We start from the raw sequence: 23,568 nt of genomic DNA, 5'->3' as shown, positions 1-23,568 counted from the left end.
TCATCAACAGGTCTGCAGAGCAAAGGAGTGATGCATCTGGCAGCTCAGCCACATCACACTCCTCAGCGTGACCTGGGCACCTGGTTGCTATTGTGACCATCCTCACTCATGGAGATGGAGACAAACAAGGGTCCTCTGCTGTCCCAAGCTCTGCCTCTCCACCCAATCCCTCTTCTTCAATGTCATCCATCAGTTCCTCCTGCTGTCACTTGTGGGCAACAGACACATGAGTCAGGCACCCAAATCTCTACCTTGCCTGCACAAACCTGTCCAAACCTCAGGGCACTGGTTTGTCCGCAGAGTTTAACAGTACAACCCACATTTTTTCTTAAAACGGTGAAAAAAGCATCTGGAAATCACCAGGAACAGAAAATAAAAGCAATCATGACCAAACCTGCTCAGCACAGCCATAGGCCAAATGTCACAAGATCAACTTGTGCCCCTACACAACTTGCCCAGAACAAGCTCTCCAAGCCCACCACTTTCCTCTGGACCACCTGCAGCAGTCACTAGTGCCACAGAGCATTCCCCTGGTGTGCAAGCACACCTGGCTCTGAGTAGGAGTAGACTCCAAAAGCCTCCAGAGGAGACCACCACCTTCAGCTATCCCATGACAATGTCAGTACACAAGGTGAGGCTTTACAGGACTTCCCATCAGTTCCTGGGAGACAAAGGGGAAAAATCAGGTGCTCTATAAGAAGGCGAAAATCCTGTGTTACCTGGCCTCACGTTCAGGAAAATGTGCTCCGATATTTTCTCAACGCCGTTGTGCTTGGCCAAGCACTGGTAGCAGCCCTTAAATGACCTCTGCACATTCTTTATAATGATGCCTTTCTGGGGATTGGGAATGAACGTCATATTTTTGGGGAGGGGTTTGCCGTCGCATTTTCTCAGCGTGAAATTTGAAACATCTGGGTCTGTGAGCGGGCACACTAGCAGGATGTCACTGTCTTCTTTTCCGTAGATCAGAGAATCAACAAGGAAGAGCACGTTTGGATCTGTAAAGAAATGCAAAGACCTGTCAGAGAAGCTGACATTGCATAGGGAACTTCTGATGACTGTAATTCTGCAACTGCGCACTTACATCAAAGAAAGTTTCACATTCAGCCAGTAAAACTGATTATTACCCAATTCGTGTTTACCAAGTGATATTAAATTTCATCTTAAGAGAGCAGCACAACAGGAGATGCGCAGTTGCATTCAATACTAGACACACTAAAGAATCATGTGCACTAAAAATAATCTTACTGCTTTTTTATTTGGAGATGGGAGATTTTTTTTTGCCTTGTTTAGCTCCAAAACCTCCACCCTCTGCCCCCAACAACAGTAAACAGATTTTCACAGACCATTAAAAGTAATTTGCTTTTAGCTCGTGGCGGGGCTGTAAGGTTTCATGCCCACAGGAGGATTTTGAAGAAATTTATGACCAAATGGAAGTCGAAAAGCACCTAAATTATGGTTTTCACTTCTGTAAAATACATAATCTAAATGAACACACATTGCTACCAGAGGAAGCACCAAACAACTTCTCTCTCTCTCTCCCCTCCCGGAAAGCACGGGTTATTTTTAGCCTCCTAAGAAAAAAATGGGCATACAAACAGCATATCTGATTGAAAAATTGTCATGTAATTTTTCACAAGGTAACTTTTCTAAAGCATTTCATCTCGGCCAACCACAGCACACAAACATACAGCACTTTAAACATTTTTACAACCAAACCCATGACAGCTGATGACTTTGAAACACTAAGAACCTCACCATTAATAGCGAACCCCAAAATAAAGGTTGGTGTGGTGACAAACTTATTTCAGTCATTCCTATAACTTACTTCAGTTCCCATCTGCCCTCCCTACAGAGTAGCTTGAATTAGAAATGTAGAAACAGAGGGAAAAGTTTTCTTTTCTTTTTTTTTTTTTTTTTTGGCAAACTGGCTCCGTACAACCTGAATGATTAGTGATCAACAAACCATGACTTAACAAGGAAAACTGAGAGAATTTGGTTAAGATGATGGGCAATGTGCATTTGGTTTAAGACAAGAAGTACCAGGCTGAAAATGAAGCACGGGACATTTAAATAAGCAATTAAGAAATGATAAGTTGAAGGTTGCTCACCGCTGAATGGAGAAGTTACTGGCTGGTTTCAAGCTGAGAGTGAGGGTATAGTTTTAACCTCACTTGATATGGCTGTCCAAGAAGCACCCACAAACTCAAAGCTTTGAAGCATCAGTCTAGAACTAGAGGATGGAGACTACTAACAAATGAAAAAGTAAAGCACGTCTGAACAGAACCAAAGCGTGATGTTTTGCACACAGAGATACTTAGAGAAATGCTATGAATAGCTGCTACTCTTGTCTCACCCTCTGGAAGGGAGACATCTTGGAGAGAAGACGTGAAAGTATTTGCCTTAGGGAATCCAGGCACAAAGAAAGTCATGTTCTTCCCTTCATGGCTTTCCAAACCAGGTACAACTCAGGTAGCACTTGCTTTCTGGGCATACCTCAGGCTTCCAATACAAGATGTGGTGGTGTTTATCATGGCTTGTATCTGAAAAAACCCGAGATCAAAATCCAGAGACTTTTCTCTCTTATGTAGGTGTCTGAACTAGCTTATCTTCACTAAACTTACCTGTATAGGGACATAAATGACTTCTATAGACAAAACATAAGCACCTTCTGTCAAAGCAGAAAGGTGAAAGAGGGAAGCGCCTACAGTCTGTCAACACTTCTGTCATCCCTGGTCACAGAAGCATCAAAAAATCATTGTTAGCAGATCCAGATGGACGTAAGAGACAAACAGCTGCCACCATTTCATGTGCCACTTGGGACTGCACAGGATCAAGGTTCTCCTTCCAGTGATTTACTCTTGGTCCTGTTCTCTCTTCATTCCCAGCTTTACAAGCAGAAGGTATACAGGGTGCTTGTGATGACCCCACAAGCAGTTGAGCTCGTGGTAGCATCTTCAAGGTGTTAAGAAGTCATTGAGCCACAGCTATAAAGGCTACCCTATTGCAAAATGATGGCCAACCTCACAAATATATTTATTTTACTGCCGAGAACTTTTCAAAGTAAAGCCTGCACATTTTTTCACACAATTAATACAAAGAAATTAACATGGTGCATGAGGGCCACACAACTTCTCTGACGCTTTGGTAATCATGTTTAGTGGGAGGTTTGTCTGCTTTCCTGAGGTGAAGGAGTCGCTCGCTTAATGGAAGGCACAAACATCTCTATGATCACAGCTGTCTGGGATAATTACCAAGACCTTCAGGAAACAGTCATGGTAGATAAAGTCAACAATATTTTTCACATATAGGTAAAATACACGACAGATTTCTTTTAGTCATAGTCTTGGAGAGACACAGAAGGTCAAGAAAACTCATCCATGGTAGCTGCATGGCTATTTGGACAACTTGGGAGTGGCTAAAGGAGCACTCTTTAAAGTGAGTGGTCACTATGTCAGGTATCTTCCTTTGGGAAAACACTCTTTGTTGTGCTGGTATCTCCCTGTCTTGGAAAATAACCTTGCAGTAATTCTCAAAGGACTGGCAGGGTTCAGAGGAGGCTCTTTGAGGCAAACCCTGTTGGACAAGGAATGCTGTTTCCAAGAAAGTGGATGCTGCAGGACTTTTTTTCCATCAACACGGAAAAAAGACCACCAGAGCCATGGGAAGGAGAAGCAAAATAACTGTCTTCCTTGGAAAGGAAAAGGGAACGCCAGGCATGATAAACTGTCAGCTTGAGGGCAGCTGATGAAGCCACAGATCAGGAGCCAACAAAAGAAGAGAAGAAATCTGAAGAAACCACAGGACAGAGAAGAAGGGTAATAAAGGATTGGGAAAATGTGTCAGAGCAGAGGCATTTCTTTCCCATCTAAGACATTTCTGATCAGTCAGAAGGTAGATCAGGAGCTGGGGGCAGAGGAATCATTGCTGCCTGCTGCCTTCAGCCTGAGAGCGTGGCCTCGAAAAGCCAAATCCTTTAGCTAACCACCTCAATAAATCGAGAGCTTGGGGCCAAACCTCCACACTGATGGATGGCGTGGAATTAAAAAGACGTTTCTACATACTGCTTGCTTCCTCACAGTACAACTGACTCATGCAACTGATTCAGGTCACTTGGCTAGCTTCTAGGAGAGCTCAGGTATGTTTCACCACAGAACAGAGATGTAAAGAGAAACTCATCCAGTACTTTGCTCTGGTGACAAAGGCCATTGCAAGCAAAGCTGGGAGTGAGTTTTCTTTGTACTGCACAGGGAAGAAGATTTCTTCCATAGGGAAGAAGATTTCTTCCATCAGACTGTGTTCTCCCTCTGTACCTCAAATTCATTCCCTCCTCCAGCATTGACTGTCCTATTATTTTGGGAGTGGGAAGGGGAGGGGAAAGCAAAAATAATGCCTTCATTGATATTTACCTTTCACAAAAACATAAAAAGAGGTGACCACACTCCCTTTGCTTTTGCATATGTATCTGCCTATGTCTCTGACTGTTGCATTTTTGGTGTACCACTCTTTCTCACTGGAAGTCCTTTCTTTTGCTGATGGGTCCGAGTTCTGGAAATTCCAAGTCACAGGTCCATCCTCGTTGCACCTCAGCCTTAATTCCTCCCCTTTATTCACAACCAGCGAAGATTCTTCATGGGGCAGTGAACCACCTGGGGAAAAAAAAAAAAAAGGCATGAAATACAATGTCTGTCAATACAACACTCGCTTTTTTTTCTGCAGCAAAATTGTTATTTATAGTTGTATATCTGCAGTTAATATTTTGGGAGCTAATTCTTAAAAATACTAAGCTGCAATGGCACTGTGCAATTCTACAGACACTTTTTGGCTTGTAAGACCTTCAGCACACAGTGTAAATAACCACTGCAGATGGAAACCGGCCTTTAAAAAACCATTTGAAACTAGTTTCAGATGCACCAGTTTCTGCAATGGTTTGGCTTTTGAATGGGAACAGACCCAAGCTATTTAAAAATTAAATTCAAGAACATATGAGCCTGATTCTACATGGCAGCACTTTTAATCATTCTTTGTCATTTACTCAATATGTTGCCAAGAACTAAAGTTTCCTTGCTCAACAGTTATCTTTTTTTAACTGCTCTCTCATGTATTCAGAAGCTCCACTCACACTCTTAGAAGTGTCCAGTTTAATGAAGGCATCAGAACATGCTGTCCATACTTGCTTATTTCTTTAGTTGAAGAATAAATTCGTCATTTCTTACTTCCCAAAAAACTTCATGCAAAATATTCTTCCATCTTCCATCCCAACACTACCAAATTATTTTCACTCAGGTACCAACCTCCTAGTCTCCAAAGCTGCTCTAAATGACCACTTAAGAGTCTCTTTCACTGAATGTGCTGTAACACAACTTTTAAAACACTGTCAGAAAATAAAGCTGTGTAAAATTAGCAGCCTCAATTCACAATTCCCATCTATTCCCAATTTACACTGCGTACTTGGGAGAAAGAAGCACATTCAGGCTTCTCTGGCTCCATTATGATGGAGTTGCTGAGTTAGCATCCCCTTGGTGTGAAAGTCTTAGTGAACCTACGAAATAGCCAAAACGACAGATAAATTCTTACTACTATGGACCTCCTCAAACATCAGAAAAATCTAAGCAAATATTCAGGTGGTCTTGAAGGAGCAAACCCTCCCCCTTTCAGAGTCGCTCTTTAGTCCTACAAGTAATCCTTAGCTTACAATAACTCTGCTGTTAGCTGATGTCCCTCTCATGTGAAGTGTAGCTGGATGGGATTGTACAACATCCATATGTAGTAGCAGAGTCGTGCCACTGAAAATACTACTTGCATTCAAAAACACGCTCTGTGGCTCCTTTCAGAGCCTGCATTTCCCTGCCCACACAGATAACAACAGACGCTCAAGCAAAACAATCACATAATTAGTTGGGATGAGATTATATACTCCAGACTTAATTCACTCATCTCACAGCTTTAGTTGCTCTTAAGGCATACACTGGATTAAGAGCAGGTCAGGTAACTGCTCCTCTTCCTGACAAATCCACCCCACCACAGGAAGCAAAGGATGGTCAGACCACCTGCAGAGTCTGATTACTTTGTTTGTGGCCTGGGTTTTGGAGACAGCCCTTGTTCTCTCCCTATCTCCTTTGGATTCAAATTTATTTATCAGTGCTAAACCCAACAGGCAGTCATTTTTCCAGCGCCACCACAAATTTTCCACATGAGGTCCACTAACCCTGCATGTACGCTTCTGTGACTGGACGCATAAACAACCATCCTAGAAATAATAATTGCCAGGAAAAGGCAGAACCTCCACCACCACTTTAAATTTCAAATCTGCTACCTCAAAGTGCAGGTGTGAGCCCGAGCCGTGACACAGCAGCTCGACCAAGGACAGCAGAAGTCCAAGGTCTCAGGCGCACAGGTCCCAGCCAGCAGTGGCTCTGCCGGCAGGAGAGCTAGAAAATCCCTTTGTCTGGGACACAGGGTGCCTGACAGCAGGGTAAGGAAAGTCAAGGAGACCTCTCATTTGCAAAACCCTCAGATCAGAGCAAGTAAATTTCAGCACTTGAGAAGGCAGAGGGCAAAGACCTCTGAGGTCTCAGGAAAGACCATACAGGCCCTTCATGGGATGTCTCTGGAAGAATTCTCTGCTGCTTCCTACAGGCCATGGGATGCTTCAAGCGACAAATGACACAAGCTGCACAAAACAGCAGATGTGCAATGCTGTATAGCCCCTATGGACCTCAGATGAGTCACGGAAGGCTGGGAAGGGAGAATATTGGGACATCCTTCCCCAGCATCACTCCCTGCCCGCAGCCAGCACCATCCCAGCCTGGGCTCTACCACGGAAAATCCATGTGTGGCCGAGCTGGGACGTCCCCTGCAGCCCAGCCCCTGCCCCACCACTGAGGAGCAGGCACTAGGTAGGTCACACAGCAGAGACCGACGGTGACAATCTGGGCATGCACAGGGACACATCTGGAAACGTTCCCTCCAACCCCAGACCATGCTGCAGCCTCTGCGTGGCACACACGCCATGGCAGAGACACGCTCTCAGCTGCAGCGAGGGGTCACTTCATTCAGAACACCCCAGAGCTACACAAAGAGCAAACTCATTTGCTTGCCCCTGAGGAAACGCCGAGCCAGCCCGGCTTTGCTGAACTTCTCCCCTGGGTATTTATACAGCGGATTAAATCACAAGCTCCAAAATGCCCAAACAAAACCAGCCTGTAACGCTGTGCAGCCAGGTGTCGAGGCTTCTCCTCCTTCCCAAACCCATTTAACCACCCAACCCCAGGGCACAAAAGCACGTGAAGGTCAAAGGCAGGGCGTCATCAACAGGTTTGCAGAGCAAAGGGAGGGATCGGAGGTAGAGGGGCATAGATTAATGTCACAAGTGGCCCACTAAATGCACGTGGATCTGTCAAACCATGCACATGGGTGATGGGTGATGCAGCAGCAAACCCTTTCCCTTTTGTAGCGGAAGGGTTCTTCAGTCCTACAAATAACCATAACCCCATGGCACAGCATCGCACAGTTGGACGGGACGTGTAATAGCCATGCCCGAGTCTGGGGGGAACTCAACGTTTCTCAAAAAAACACCACCACTTGCATGCAAAAACACGCTCTGCGCCTCCTTTCAGAGCCTGCATTTCCCTGCCCACACAGATAACAAGACGCCCAAACAAAACAATCACATAATTAGTTGGGATGAGATTATATACTCCAGACTTAATTCACTCATCTCACAGCTTTAGTTGCTCTTAAGGCATACACTGGATTAAGAGCAGGTCAGGTAACTGCTCCTCTTCCTGACAAATCCACCCCACCACAGGAAGCAAAGGATGGTCAGACCACCTGCAGAGTCTGATTACTTTGTTTGTGGCCTGGGTTTTGGAGACAGCCCTTGTTCTCTCCCCATCTCCCTCAGATTCAAATTTATTTATCAGTATTAAACCCAACAGGCAGCCCATCAGCGCCTGTTTTTCCAGCACCACCACAAATTTTCCACATGAGGTCCACTAATCCTCTACACAAACGCACATGACTGAACACATAAACAACCATCCTAGAAATAATAATTGCCAGAAGGATTAAGGAAAACATAATTTAATATTTTTATGCAATGTTCGTGACTTTTACCTGCTCTTTCCCCTAGCACTCATTGTATCAGGTTAGGAGTTCAAAATTTTGTAACACTTATTTTCAGGACTGTCTAGCAAGTTGGTGGAAAGTTTTTAAAGGTGGTAAACAACAGAGCAGAGCATGACTCCATCCAGGAGCACAAGAAATACGTTACGTACCGGAGCTGGGGAAAGAAAGGCGCAGAGGGAACAAGCACGCTGTGGTACTCCACAACAAAAGCCACAATATTCCAGTTGAAACCATCGCTCACATTTCGAGACAATCTTGTTCTGGTTCCTTTATGCAACCTACAAATTCTCAGCAAAGCAGTTTACAAATTGAGTTAATGCCTTGTGCAAAGGATTGCCACAATCTAAAGGTTTTTTTGTGTTGCCTTCTGAAAACAGCAATATGTCTTCAAGAAAAGTATGGCAGAGTAAGAACAGGCTGTAAAGGCAAGAATTATCAGATATGCTTAGTATAAAGCACCTAAATATCACCTGTCTTTAAAAGATAAGAATTAAAATGGTGCTTAGAAAGATGGGAATGACTTGGTACCTCCTTTTTGGAGGAATAACGAAGTAACAGAAATCTGAGAGTTTAACCAACAACTTGTAATCCACTGTACTAATCCCCACAGCATGTGTCCTATCTCTTGATCTTTTCTCAAGACTGCTAATGCCTCACATCCAAGTCAGCTCCATTTGTACCATACCTGAGGTGTGGTACATCTTGCACTCCAATCTCGCACACTCCAGTAACACAAATCATAAGTGTAACTGTGACAGTAACACCAATAATTTGGGAAACAGCTGTGTTGGCAGGATGTACTCCAGGGAATGGTAAGACATCTCAAAATGCTGAACCCCAAGGGATATAGAATCATAGAATGGTTTGGGTTAGAAGTGACCTGAAAGACCATCGAGTTCCAATCCCCTGTCATGGGCAAGGACACCTCCCACTACACCAGGTTGCTCAAAGCCCCATCCAGCCTGGCCTTGAACACCTCCAGGGATGGGGCATCCACAACCTCTCTAGGCAACCTGTTCCAGTGTCTCACCACCCTCACAGTAAAGAATTTCTTCCTAATATCTAATCTAAATCTCTCCTCTTTCAGTTTAAAACCATTATCCCTGTCCTATCACTACACTCCCTAATAAAGAGTCCCTCTTCATCTCTCCTGTAGGCCCCAATATGGCGTCTGCTCTCTCCTCCCAGTGATCCATGTCCACCCCAGGCAGGACGATGACTTTACCAGTCACCAGTGGGATTGTAAACTCTCTGAGCAACAACCCATGGCTATGTCTCCTGAATATTTCCAGGTGTGGGTATGCATCCTTACTGTGTTCTCTGACCCACATCTGGCCATGCCTCCACCCTCTCCCTACCTCCTTGCACCTTGGAAAAGGAGGTGGACCCCTACCTCGTTATTCAGCTGATTGTCACCACCTCAGTGAAGCCCACCTGTCCACAGGGACCCCACAGAATAAGGGGAAGAGAGGAAAGCCATCCTCTGTCTCCATGGCTCCTGGGGGCAGGGGAAGCACATGATTCCACTGTTGGTCCAGGGCTGTAGATGCCACTGCAAAACATCCAACACTGCAGAGCCAGAGTACCACACTGGGGTTCTGGATGACCCCCTGAAGTTGTTATCAAGGGCAACTAGCAGGTAATTATTCATGCTAACAAAATATGTTGATAATGGCAAATGTTTAATCATTAACAATATATTTTAAAAAATTAAAAAAATATATAAAATAAATTGCAAAGCTCTGACTTGGACAGCCCAGAATCCATTTTGGATGTTCTAAATTTGCGTCCCACAGCTGAGTAGACACACTTCCACTATCCCAGCTTCTCCTTGTCATATAACAAATCTAAGTTAAAAACTACAATGCTGGGATCACTTGCGAACAGGGCTGTGTAACTGAAAAAGAAGCGGAATATATGAATATATTACAAGCAGGTTCCTAAGCCCTAGAAATAAAGGGAGATGGAGGAAAGAGGGGGAGTACAGCAGTTGTGACTTCTGCATGCAGAAGGAACATCTGGAAAACCAGGCTGGAGGAATTAGAAAACGAAACAGCTCTAGATAATACCGATAGGAAATGCAGGTCAAATTGCAGGGATATGATTAAGGACAGCAGAATGTTCCTGTAACAATTAAGGGATGTGCAAACAAAAAAAAAAAAAAAGCTTTGGCTAAGAAGTGCGCCATCCTGGAAAAAAAAAATGTTTTATGTAGGAGCTTTTCAGCCCCAGCCACAACACTGCTGTAGCACGGAAAAGCACGTCAGGTGCAAGTCCACATCATGCTCACAAGCAACTGGAGACCATCTCCAGCTGCCAAGCAAACAAAGGACGTGGGGCTGCCATGGAATAAGATGAAGAGTCAAGCGGTGTGGATTTTATTCCCAGCTCTGCCACAGATTTCCTGCACAGCCTCAGGCCAACAGGTTAGTCCCTCTGTGGCCGTTTCCTCTTTCATCTCTTATCTAAACATTAAGAGGAACAAGAAGTTTGTGGCAGCTCTATAGCACAACAGATTGCTTTCAGAGAAAAAACAAAACAAAACAAAACAAACCTCTGTGCCTTATCCCACCCCCTTCCACATTAAATTTATCTCAAACATCTGCCAAGACAGGGGCACAGAACAGCCACAACCTGCTCAGATCCAGCACCAGCCCTTCTGCCAAGCCCAAGGGACCTGCCAGTGGGTTCCCTGCTACCCAGCAAGAGCAAATCCCTCTCCCAAGGCCGGGACACGCTGCAAGGGCATGGCAGGCTCTTCTGAGCTTCTGCCTCTTCCCTCTGTGGTTGTCCATAACCTTCATAGTCATCAGCAGTCCCCGTGTACAAACACTGCACAACGAAAACAATGACCTGACCATGACCTGATCCTGACCATGATTTCTAAACCAGTTAACGTTCTTCTATGACAAATGCAGCGAGCAGCTAAACTTTAAGGGACAAAACGTCCGTGACTCTGGTGTAAGACTGCGGTGACTGGATACTACTTTCTCTTCAGTGCCTATTCATTCTGGGCACTGGCCTCATTTCAAGGACTATCACACAGACCTTACTCACCGCATTTTTCAGTTTCTCATCTACAACAACATAAGAGAGCAGAAAGAAGAGATATGCTTTATCAGTTAAAGGAATGGCACTGCTGTAGATGCCGTGGTCTGGGGATATCAGCAAGCCATGGCTTGCAGGGAGGTAATATCCTCTTTCAGCATACCCAGCACTGCTGGAAAAATGAACATGTTTTGAGACACACAAGTCTCCTGCAGGTCTGAAAGAAAAGCAGAAGCAAAAATATCTCTTTTTTACAAGTGCAGAAGTCCTAGCCAGAAGCCTGCATGGTCTTCTTTACAGTCTTAGTTGGTCTAATTGAAGAGTATCACCTTTCCAACTCTGTCTCTCATTTGTTACAGCCACTATGACACCTGACATTTGACACACTCTATGATGGAGATGAATGTAAGACCCTTTACAATTGTATTTTCTTTGTCCTGCCATTTCATGCCCCAAGGAAACCAATAAAGTGTCAAGCTCGCATGTTAATCACACTGAAACAACTTTAATTTACTCTGATGTATAAAATCTCCCAGATTTTTCAAAGGAGAGGTGCTATCATATGCTTACTTGTTTTGTTCCACTTCACTAAACAGACACTCTCCCTTCTGCTAGCTGAAAAGTTTAGCAATGGCAAATGTCAATTTTAAATTATTTGATCTGAAAGCTACATCAGATCCTGTTTCAGCTAGGCTGCGGGGGAGAAGGTGGCTAGCAACGTAGCCTCCTACTTTGCAAGAGAAACCATTCATGCCAACATCCATGCTAGTGTCTTCCTCAAAGGCATAGACCAAAGAAGACCAAAGACGTGATTGTCCCCTGCAAGCACCATGGACTGTCAGCATACATGAATGCCACGAATCCTTGCTGACAGAAATGCTGACCAGCTCCTCTGCCCCAGCTTCATCTTGGAGACTGAAAAATCACCTGTCACCAGGCACGTATTACAGGGTCTAGACCGATTAGGCTCCCCCGCAGAACCAAGCAGTTTGTTTCTAACCCATCTAACAGACCCAGTGTCATCTGCTGTCCAACAGACCCTTCAACACCGCCTGTTTCCCACACAGAAATGCAGAGCTCCTGCGCTTGCTCTCAAGTTTTGGATCCTCAGAGGCTGTATGTCACTAAGCAGAAAACCAGGGTAGAGGACGGGGGGGAGTGACATTTATCCAGCTTCATGAGGGCAACCACTGTCTTCTCACACACCCCCTGTAGACCCTTCACCCTGAATGAGAAGGGGCCAGAGGAAGGGCACTGTGGAGAGCAGAAGGCAGGAGCTTGCGGCCCAGCACTCAAAGGAGCAGCCAAACCCACCCCATCTGCAGGCAGTGGAAAGGAGAAATGGGTATCCCCCAACACAAAGAGCGAGTGTGGAGCCAGCCAGCCCATGCCCACCCATGGCAAACCCAAGAGAGGAAGTGGAAGGAGGCTGGAACAAAGGCTGTCTTTATCACCCGGGGAGGCATGAGCGTGGGGAAGCACAGAGGCAGCTGGACCTTGGCTGCAGCTGTGAGACACCCCCCTTTGCAGTGATGCCCCAGGGGAAGCTTTCAACTCCACAGTCTGGGTTTGGTCCTACATAGACCTGCCTCACTAAACCCCTCAGGCCCTGGGCACTCCACAGTACAAGTGAAAGGCACTTGGTGCTTACCCCTTGCAGAGAAAACATCTCAGATGACTGAGGAGACACCCAGCTACACCTGAAGAGAGGTTGTGCACCTCTCTGAACAAGCTGTGGTTAATCAGAAGCAGCCAGCATCAGAGGCAGGTGGCAAGAAGACAAATCCAGCCAGCTCTCTAGCCCCCGCACATCCCACTCTCCAACACAGACGTTCACAGGATCTTCAGGCAGGACAAGCATGAGGACCGTGGCTCATGCCCTGCTTGTGGGTGGAAGCCAGCAGGTCCTCCTGCAGAGGGTCTCGCCTCAGCAATTAGCCGTGCAGCCAATCATACTTTGCTCCCTTATTTCGGAAGCAGGCTTAGCAGAACAGGTTCTGCACATGACCTCCAAAATGAACATGAGCGAGCTGCCCTGTACATGCAAGTGCCACACTCCTTCAAGGCAGGAGACCAGGGGAAGGAATCCCACCTTACAGAGACAGAGACCTACCTTCCTTGGCCCCTCCGCCCACTGTGTTTTCACTTGCCGGGGTGAGGAAACTGCAAGCCACACAAACTGGCCACTTGTCCTGCCTACCGAGCAGCTTGCCCGTTCTGACTGGCATACCTGACTCCGCTAACACAACTAACAGAGGCAGACAGAGAGCTGTGGGGCTTTTTCTGTTGTTTTGGGGTTTGTTTTTTGAAGGAGCACCTTACGTACTGCAGCAGTCCAGTCACTCCTCTTGAAGCACTATGAGCAACCACCTGGTCTAGGTGATTAACTCATCTTATTACAGCAGGTGGTCTCTTACACCTAAACTTCCCACCACAGAAGGAATCTAATTAGCAATGTGCTGATGAACAAAACCAAACCCAAAGCATGACTGAACTATCAGGTGGTTTTTTTGAGCTAGTATGGTCTAAGCTTAAAACAACTACCTGCTCATTGTTATTCAAAGAAAAATTCAGAGGACAGATAAATATATGTGTATGTACATACACAAGTAGGAATTACAAAAAAAAGAGCAACCGTTTGCCACAACACTTGTCAGTGTTGAGATTTATACAATATTTAGACTGATCCTTACTCCCACTGAATTATTGCCGCCTTCCCTCTAATTTCCAAAATTACTTATTAACCAGCTGTTAGTTTTATCCGCTGTTAGACATATAAATAAACAAATTATAAAGTAAGTATGGAGAACGATTAAAAGGAATGAAAAGGCGCACTTATGCATAGTGTATTCAAATTCAGCTGTCATTCATCCAGCCTATTCCTTTAATGGCTTTTTCTTCTCACTTCTCTTTGCTGACATTTACATTAAAAGGTGCAGTATCTTTCAACTTCCATTTTGAACGAATGTTCCTTGTAAATGAGCAACATGGGCTTGAAAGCGTGTTTTCTGAAATGCAGTGAAAAGGTAGTTTTAATGAAGAGAAATGAGAAAACTGGAGAAAAGTGAATCGTTTTGCAATCTGAATTAATGCCTATTTGGAAAAGGCTCAACTGAGGAAGGAGATGTAAGACTTTTGGCAATGCGAATTCTAATTATTTCAAGTCTTGGCAGTAATTTTATCAAATAGTAGCAATTTCATTAAAAGGTGCACTGGTAATCATCTACATAAGGCCTCCAGAGGGAAAAATATACCAATAATTGCATAATTATGTTATCATTGCTCTTATGATGGACCACATTAAATACCACAAAGAGGAGCACAGCGTTTTACTTTCTCTAGATATTTAGTTCAGTGCTTTTTCCTAGAAGATTACAGCAATAAACAAGACTTTCAGATTAATAAACATGTTCACCAAATTTTGCAGAAAAGACTCAGCTATCTTTTATGTCCATATTACTTTGTATTCTCTTTTCCTTCGCTGAAAGAACTGACAGATTCATGAGAAAAATGTTGGGTTTAGTAATAAGATAGCTAAAGTATTTATATAGCTCTATTACTGAAATACAAGTCATTGCATCACGTCGTGCATCCACATGGCACAGAGATCCATTTAAGCAGCAGGGTTTAGAGTATTTCCGTATTTATCCATATAAATTAACTTTACCTATTCAGTGATTTTTAATAAGCCTGCAATAAGTTAGATTTCCTTTGTCTAACTAGTGTACAAACTTTCCTGCTAATTAGGATGTTGTTAAAAAATTACTGTAAAAGCATTGCCTTATAGACAATATCTAATCTAATAAACACATTTTTAATGTGTTAGTCTTAGAGAACTATCTTTGCACATGCCTTCTGAACCTGTGACCAGGACAACTTGTGGAGGATTCATCGGCAGGTTCCTCCGAACCTCCTAGGCTGAACAAATCTCGCCTCAGGTAATCACGCCAACACCCAGCAAGATCTGTCACTCATGCTGTCTTGGAAGTACCTTGAATACAGAGATTTAGACATTTTTCTGACAATCCAGTTTTGTTTCCCCAGTCGTCTTCTGGTGAGGAGATACATACCTCGGCTATTTCACTTCATCTCCAATGCCAGCAGAAATCCCACTTAAATATTTTGCTTGCAAATAGTATACTAATAAGCCCTATCATAAATTGCATAGACATAGCATATATATAGGTAGCTGATTGTTGAAAACATGGTCCTCCTTCCTACCCCAGGAGAGATACACACAGGCCATTACACTGTGAGTGCAGCCTGAGGACCTGCTGAAGCAGGGAATCCCATTGCAGCATCGCTTCTGATGGCACCTAGTTTACGGGAGGAGACCAGAAAGGGTTTACTTCTCCTCCTTCCATTTAACCTCTTTTATTGTGGTTGCATACCTCAAATCCTAGGTATGATGATATTAGCCTTACCGCAAAGTCAGCAATTTTATGTATAATACCTGGAAGTCAGACGTGCTATGGAATAGGAAACTTCAACAGCTTGTGTTACAATGAACACTACTGGGAGGAAGCTTTTATTTTGTTGCAGATAACATAATTTCTTTTCAAAGTTAAAAAGTTATGCTCATCCAGGCATAGAAAGCACTTCCGTGCCATATAAAATGGCATGGAATAAAATAACAAAGAGTTAGGCAGCAAAAGCAAAGCAAAGAATCGGGCAGTCACCAAGCAGCAGAAAATGAACGCCTCAGTACCAGGTCCTAATGCAAAAGATCATCTAAGGCAGATGAGCAGAACCACTTCAGAAAAATACCCTATTAAACTGCATATTTAATTTAATGTTACATTAGAAGTAAAAATGTAGCATGTTTATGATGCACGTTTTCCTTTGAGAAAGTAAAAACATTCAACAGTAATTCTGAAGATACAACATAAATTTAAACTTACAACTTCTCTAATCATTAAAAAAAAATTAAAGGCAAAAAAATTACTCAAGCCGTATATTTGCTGCCAACATTTTAAAGATGATCAAACTACTGAAGTCATGGCAGTTAGTCGCTGAGCACCTCTAGGCAGGTTGTGCCTCAGCAGCAAACCAGCCTTTGGCATCTGGAGGTTCCCAGCAGGTGCAAAGAAAATATTTTCTTTATTTCAGTTCATTCAGTACAACTCAATTAAGCCACTAGTCCATTCAAAGAGAAACTACTAATCAGCAGTTGAAAAAAAAACCATGAATGTTTCCTTCCATTGCCATTCTAAGAATAAAAAGAGTATGAGATGGACTAGCTCTAAAATTTTTACAGCATAGTGATTAGAAACCACCAGTTTTGACTACAGATAGGCCTTTCAGACATTAATTCTTTATTTCAAAAGTTTTCTCAATGAGTTTTTTCTTCTGAATTGGCTGGCTTCTGTGTGGTGCTATTTATCTAACGGAAGAACATTTCAGAATTCTCATTTCCTTCATTGTAATCGATGCAAATCATCAGCAAAAAATCAATTATCTAATACAAGAAATGTCAACACTTTCTATTTTCATACTAAAACATACACATGAAGAATCAGAATAAGTGTATATATAACAAGCTACATAATTGCTTAAATACAGGCACAGTGATTAATCAAAGTAAGTATAACATTAAGTGCAAAGGCTATATTTAATTAAAACTCTATCTCAATGGTAATAAAGGAGGTTAAACCTTTCTTTACAAAATGATTAAGTACAAATGCAAAACAGTTAAAATGAGGCTTACTGTTAGCTGATTTAAATCATGATTAAAATCAGATTTACAATGCTTTGAATCAAATTGAAGCAGACAGCACACGGGGAGGTAACTATTTTGTTAAACCTGGGAGTGCTACATTTCTTATCTGGAGTCAGACCTCAATTTTACACATCGTATCTGGAGGAAATGCAAACAAGTTGGAGAGGGCTGAGAAGAACAAGAGGAGGAGGAGTTACGGAAGATGCACCAAAAGAAAAGGCTGATAAAGGTTCATCAGAGAAAAGAGAAGCCAAAGATGCTAAATTAATTGTAAATGTGTAAAATGTTATTAGAAAGAGGATGGTGATCAGCAGTTCACTATATCCATGAGAGCAGGGGGAAAAAAAGGATGGAATTAAGCAACCAGCAACGGAGATTAGGTTAGGAATCAGGAGAAGCTTTTGACCTTTAACAACTAGTTATGTACTAGAAAAAACGGGTGGTAGACTCTGCCTCATGAGTCTGCCTTAGAGCAAGTGAGACAGAAGTCTGCCTGGGAAGATCTGCTCCGTCTGACCCCGGGGGACAGCAGGGGACAGACCAGGTGACCTCTGCAGGTCTCCTCCAGCCTTACTCTCCCACTTCTCTGGGAGCTTCCTGAGCCTCGCCGTGTCTCTCAGAAACACAGCTGCAGGAGGCAGGTGAGCGCCTGAGAAAGTCAGATTTCATTCAGCAAAGAATGAAGTTTCCAGTCCTGAGGGCTGCAGACAAAACCTGTGACGTTGGTGCAGCCATTAACTCCTGAACAAAAAACAGATTAAGAGAGCCAAGTGCACGTTTTTAATCTCATGATACCCTTCAGCAGGAACCTAGTTAGTTCTGAGCAGCCTAGGTATGTGAATACCTGAAACACTCCTATTGCACAGCTCACGGGGACCTTTCCCCTCCTCCAAAAGGTGCAGGCTCTGAACGACAAACCAACAGGTTTGATTTCTTTTTCCAGTGTGGCTTTTGCAGAAACGTTTTTCTTTCAAAGAAGCCCACTCTATCTCATGAGGAGCACGTTCACCCAGCATAAGCAGAAGAGCACTGCTTAGGTTAAGACAGTTACTGATGGGAAAAGAAAGGAAATGTAGGACTAACCTGGCATTTGCCAGGCTCCCAAAGAACCTGTGAGAGATGCATCTCTCTGACCTTCAAATTTCCCTACCATGGTTTTCTCCTCTTCTTAACTTAAATCAGCCCGTGCATCCTCTTTATCACTTAGATTTACAACCATCAGTGCATAGTTGACCAGCGAATTCTTCTCCGTATCAGATATCTAATGATTATGTTACATGATTACAGACTAAGCTGTCAGATGACATTTAAAATCATAGACACTTAACGCTGTCAGCCCCCCATGGCAAAACCCCCTCCAGCTGCTAATTTTACTAAACGATGTCTCTTTTTAGTTACAATTTTGAGGAATTATCCATATGGAGCAATGAAGGTGTTGCATAGCATGGCAGCAACATTAGAAACTTTTCTGTTATTTACATGCCTATAAGAGATAATATAAACATCATATAACTGAGAGCCTTACGTGGCGCACAAAAAAGATCATTAAAAATCCACTTAAAGGTGTATCTGAAAACCTATGTTTTCAGAATAAATCAATATAATCCCGAAGAGTAAATCCGCTGAGAGATTAACATTTACTGTGCTTTCTAACTGGTATACCCTAGAAAACAGGAGTCGCGTTCTCCCTTCAGACACAGATGTTTACACTCCCCTTAAGCTTTTATCACTAACGGCAGCAATCTTGGCCGGTGGACAAACAATACACTTCGGTTGCCATTAGGTTTGGCAACCGGCCAAGGAGACTACTCACATGCGTAAAATTACGCTCATTTATGACTGTTTGCAGGGTTAAAGAGGGTCCTTTCAGAAAAAGCCCTTCTAGTTTCCTAAAAGTCACTGAAAAAGTCAAGCACGATACTTCTGCAGTAAAGTAATATGGAAGAGTAATAATCACTTCAAAATCTCTTTTATGATAAGTCCTAGTAATTTGTATGTGCATTCTCTTTAGATTTTTTATAATAGATGTTCAAAACAAGCTGGAACCTGGATCACCACTTTCATTAGACGCCTTTAGCATCATCTCTCCCCTTTCACCGAAGGTTACAACGAACACCTTAAGCTCTACTAAGACTGAAGAGACTCATCAGGGGGAGCTGAGTTTCTGAAGGACAGAAATAACTGCAAGTCATGAATACTCAGACATTACAAAAAGGCAAAGTTTTATACTTAAAGCGAGAAGGTACTTACAGTAAATGCAATGCATTAGGATATTAGACCTCATTTCCTCCAGCCATTCTCTGAACAGCTGAAAGAGACTTAAGGAAATGAGTCAAAATCCTGGAAGATGTTTGTACTAGATGAAAAAGAAAACAACATCTGTAAAATCATGTGTCACATACATAGGGACAGACAATCAGGCAGCGCTGAATCTATGGCGTTCATTCTCGTGGACAGAGAGAAAAAGCTGAGAAGTGGCTTAACCTTGAGCAATTACTGCCTCTCTTCTACAAGATTGGTATGAGATTAGATCGGTTGCCGTGTACTGTATACAAACATATATGTTTTTGAAACTCTTCGATGCTGTGCGGTTCCTGTTTCATCCAGAATTTGTTATTCCTTACCTTCAGATGACACCGGAGTGTTTACTGAAAGTTCAGGCGAGAAAGGAGCTTTCCTTCAAACTACAAATGCGTAATATTTGGTATTTAGTTTGACAGCTCCAGATATGCCTTAAAAATCTTTCAAATAGCTCACACTAACAACGAATTATAGTTCAGACAGAAATCCAGATAATATAGATGTATCATTAGAGTCTCTCACAACAGACCAGGGAGAGAAAAGGACAAGTTTCACTGCAAGAAACCCCTACCAGACTGGAACATGACTCAGATGTTCCTCCTAAGGTCTGCCTTAGCTCGTGTTCACATGTGCTAAAGACATATCCTATCTGATTCCACCTGTATCCTGGTAAAACATGTCCCTTCTGGAGGTGACTCAGGATTCTTTGATCAATCCAAGCACCTGCACAGCAGCGTTACTGTTTGGACAATCAGCGATGGGTTCCTGGGAGGGCTGACGTGAGGTGGAAAGCCCATGGAGAGCCAGCAGAACCCAACGGTACTACAGCTGCAGTCATCTGCTGACAAGAGGCTTTCCCTTGCAAAATGAGCACATGGAAATGCCTCCAGTCTCTCTGAATGGTACTTAAACAGGATGCAAATGGGAGTCTCACTTCTTGCCAAATTTATCACATTCTTTATTATAAAGCCTGAAGAAAAATCGCTCACACGCTTGCCGGGAGAGGGTTCCCAGTTGTAACAGAAGGAAAAAGAGTGAAGTATTGAGCAATCTTTGACATTTCCACTCTGCTCCTGGCAGTGGCCTTGGGCCACGTTTCTGCACAGGAGAAGCTGCACAGCCGCAGGGGAGGGAGGAAAAGGAGAAGGAGAGAGCAGAGACAGAAACGGGCGAGAAGGGAGGGCAGGATACTGGGATGGTTTGAAGGGGTCAGGGCAGCGACTGAGTGACAGCAATCAGAATCCTCATCAAGTTCAATCTTCCTCCTTCAAACCTCCCCCCTCCCGGCTGACAGGTAGCAGGAAACATCATGAAAACAGACATTCTTCCCTCTGGGCACAGGGAGAGCCTCCTATTACTCTGCAGCTGACTGGGAAAGAAAAAAAAAAAAAAGGCTATATTGATGGATGCTGAAAGGAACCATGTCCAGTCTTCCATGACTGCAGGATGGAAGCGCCACAGAGACTCTGGCAGAGTACTGGGGGGGTGGGGGACAGGATGAGCCTTTGGGGGGGGTGCGGACAGGATAGGCACAGAGAAAAGATCTTTCCACAATATTGTATAAAAGGAGGACCAGGCAATCCCCAAATGGAGAGAAAAGTGGAAGCATATGTTAGGATGCAAGCAAAACAGAAAATAGGAAGGGGCTGCGGACACAGGAGATGAATGGTTTACCCTCCAAGAAGCCACATTAAGCTTTGTTTTCTACATCCTCCTTCCCTATTTGCAACCAAAGGAAGAAGCTCTTGACTAAAGGCCAAAGACAGATACTTAATATAAATTTGTATACTGATAAACAACCGGATAGGTCTGATAGGTGGGAGATCATCCAGTCCGAGCATCTGCACTGAGGCAAACCCAAAAGTAACACAGGGTCACGCTAAATTCACAGCAATCCAGCACAGCTCTGTCCTGCCTGTCACTTCTGATGGCCCCTGCCCCCCTGCCAGGACACAAACCATCACTCCGATGCCTCCTCCAGCCCAGAACTGGCCCTGAATATTCCTACACCTGTGTGACACGCAGATGATGCGAGTACATACCCAAAGACAGTTGTCTTTTGCAACAGCAAGTCATTTATGCCTACTACACTGGGTATTTTTGCTACATGAGTTTGTCTCCTGTGCCCCTAAGTGAAACATCTCCAACACGTCAACATTTGAACCCAGAACCAGAGGAAGGATCACAAGAAAGGTTCCCTCCTTAATCTCCAGGACTCTGGAGCCTGCATCTCACGCCCCCCAGAAGATGCTGCCAATCTGACCTGTTTCTCAAGCTTTCCTTAAGGACAGTCTAACTGTACGATGAAGGATAATCCTCAGGTGCGGGCAAGAAATACTTGGAAGTAAAAGAAGTGGGTGGGTATTAATCACTTCAACTTTTTTTCCTTTTTATTTTGAGGAATAACCCACTGCTAGGAGACTTTCCCATCCTTGTGGCCACAGTACTAGCATTTCACAGACATCTGTGGGTATTCTCAATAGCAAGGTCCAAATTGTCAGCTATCACACTCTAGTTCAGATTATCAATAAACAAAGGGAGCAAACCAAACATGTCACCCAAACAAACACATTCATAAATCAACCACAGCCCTCTCTCACATCCCGAAGTGCTCCACAGTGAAGAATCGTACATTGTCACTCCTGTCAGTTCCTGGAATATTAGTTGTATTTGCTGCCAGCAGCATGGGCAGAGACTCGCAGAGCCCTCCCCGGCTGCTCTCGCGCAGGGTGCTCTGCAAGGCTCCTCTCTGTTGGTGGCAGCAGCTGTTAAACACCTCGCACGGCGCATCGCTTCCCTGCATCCTCAGCTTGCTCTTAGCTAAGGAGCAAAATAACCTTTCACGTTATCCGCTTTCAGGCTTCCGTGCACGGAGCCAAATTCCTCCCTGGGTGCAACTCCTCGACCTCCTTATGGCACCTTCCTCTGCAGACCTCCAAATGCCTCTTAAAGCCCGCAAACTGTGCAGCGAGCTGCATGGCGACTCCGAAAGCCCTGTGTAAAGTTGCCCACTATCTAAAACCACCAGTCCTGTGCGCTAGGGCTGTGAGGTTAGGCAAGGAAATCCCCATTTATCAAGGAAGTGGAAGGGAAACTTTGAATTTATACCTGGCACATCAAAGTTTTTGGGCAAGCGGTTCTGCTCAGGCCTTCGGGAGATCGATAGATCTCCCGAAGGCCTGAGCAGAGCCGTTTGCCCTCCTCTTCATCCCGGAGGATCAGAGCAGACCGGCTCTGATGCCTTGTCCCGGGGTGAGCCACCTGCCCGGCCCCTCCGGACGGCGGAGCACCCACCAGCCAGGGCGCAATGGGGCAACGACACCGGGGGGGGGGGGGCACCGACACCGGGGCACGGACCCGCCGGGGCACCGACATCGGGGCAACGCCACCGGGACACGGACCCAGCGGGGCACCGACATCGGGGCACCGCCACCAGGACACGGACCCGCCGCAGCGCTCCGGGGCACCGAGGCACCGCCACCAGGGCACGGACCCGCCGAAGCACACCGGGGCACCGACACCGGGGGTGCCCCGGCGGGACGCAGCGGGACACGGAGCCCACCAGTCCCCCCTTCACCCCCCCTCCTGCCCCGGGGAGGCTTCACCTCTGGACACCTGACGGCGGCGGCTGGTTCCCTGCCTATTGTTCAAGGCGCATTTAACCGCGGGGACATTTTGTACTGATTGCCAGATAGTTTATTGTCAAAACAGCCCGGCCCGGGGACATGGGGGGGTGGTGTCCCCTCTCCCAGCCCCGGATCACCGCGCACTGCAAACAAAGGACTTTTATTTTCCCGCGGCGGGGCGTCCCGCAAAGGCGATGCCGGGGCAAACGCCGGGCTACCACCGACCTCCCCCCCCACACCACGCCACGCCGCTGCCCCCCGAAGTTTTTCCCCGCGGCCGCCCGCGCCTGCCCCGTCCCCCCGCCGCCCTCCGCGGAGGCTCCGCGCCCTTCCCGCGCCCGCGGTTCCCACCTGCGGGGAAGAGGCTCAGCAGCAGCAGCACGGCGTGGGCCAGCTCCCGGGCGAGGTACGCGCCCTCCATTGCCGCCGCCGCCACCACCCCCCCGAGCCCGGCGCGGCTGCCGCTCGCACCGCCCGCCGCCCAGAGATGCCCGAGCCCCCCGCGGGAGGGCTAACGGAGTACAGCCGGCCCCGCCGCGCCGCCGACGGCTCCGCCTCCGCCGCCCGCCCCGCGCCGCGCCGCGCTGCGCGGCCCCTCCGCGCCCCCGCCCCGCCGCCACGGGGATGGGCGCAGGTGAGAGGCTGCTCTTTCCCCCCACCCCCGTCCCCCTTGGGGAGGGGGAGCGCCCTTGTGTGCCTCTGTGGCGTTTACCATCAAGACCTCAAACACCTCCCAAAATAAAA

At 45.4% G+C, this 23,568-nt stretch overlaps 1 protein-coding gene across 1 annotated transcript in view; it reads right to left on the bottom strand.

Annotated features, from left to right (window-relative positions):
- The window catches only part of KIT (KIT proto-oncogene, receptor tyrosine kinase), a 55,176-nt gene extending 31,931 nt beyond the window's left edge, over nt 1–23,245 (bottom strand). The window contains exons 1-3 of the mRNA XM_074154524.1: nt 23,176–23,245; nt 4,410–4,649; nt 720–998 (exon numbers count right to left, since the gene is read on the bottom strand). Of these exons, the coding sequence (XP_074010625.1) occupies nt 720–998; nt 4,410–4,649; nt 23,176–23,245 (589 nt within the window). The remainder of the gene's footprint in view (nt 1–719; nt 999–4,409; nt 4,650–23,175) is intronic.
- Nucleotides 23,246–23,568: the final 323 nt, after the last annotated feature.

This window comes from Numenius arquata, chromosome 10 (genome assembly GCF_964106895.1).
Source record: "Numenius arquata chromosome 10, bNumArq3.hap1.1, whole genome shotgun sequence".
NCBI lineage: Eukaryota > Metazoa > Chordata > Aves > Charadriiformes > Scolopacidae > Numenius > Numenius arquata.
The sequence above is the reverse complement of the archived record's forward strand: the minus strand, read 5'-3'. Positions and strand labels throughout refer to the sequence as shown.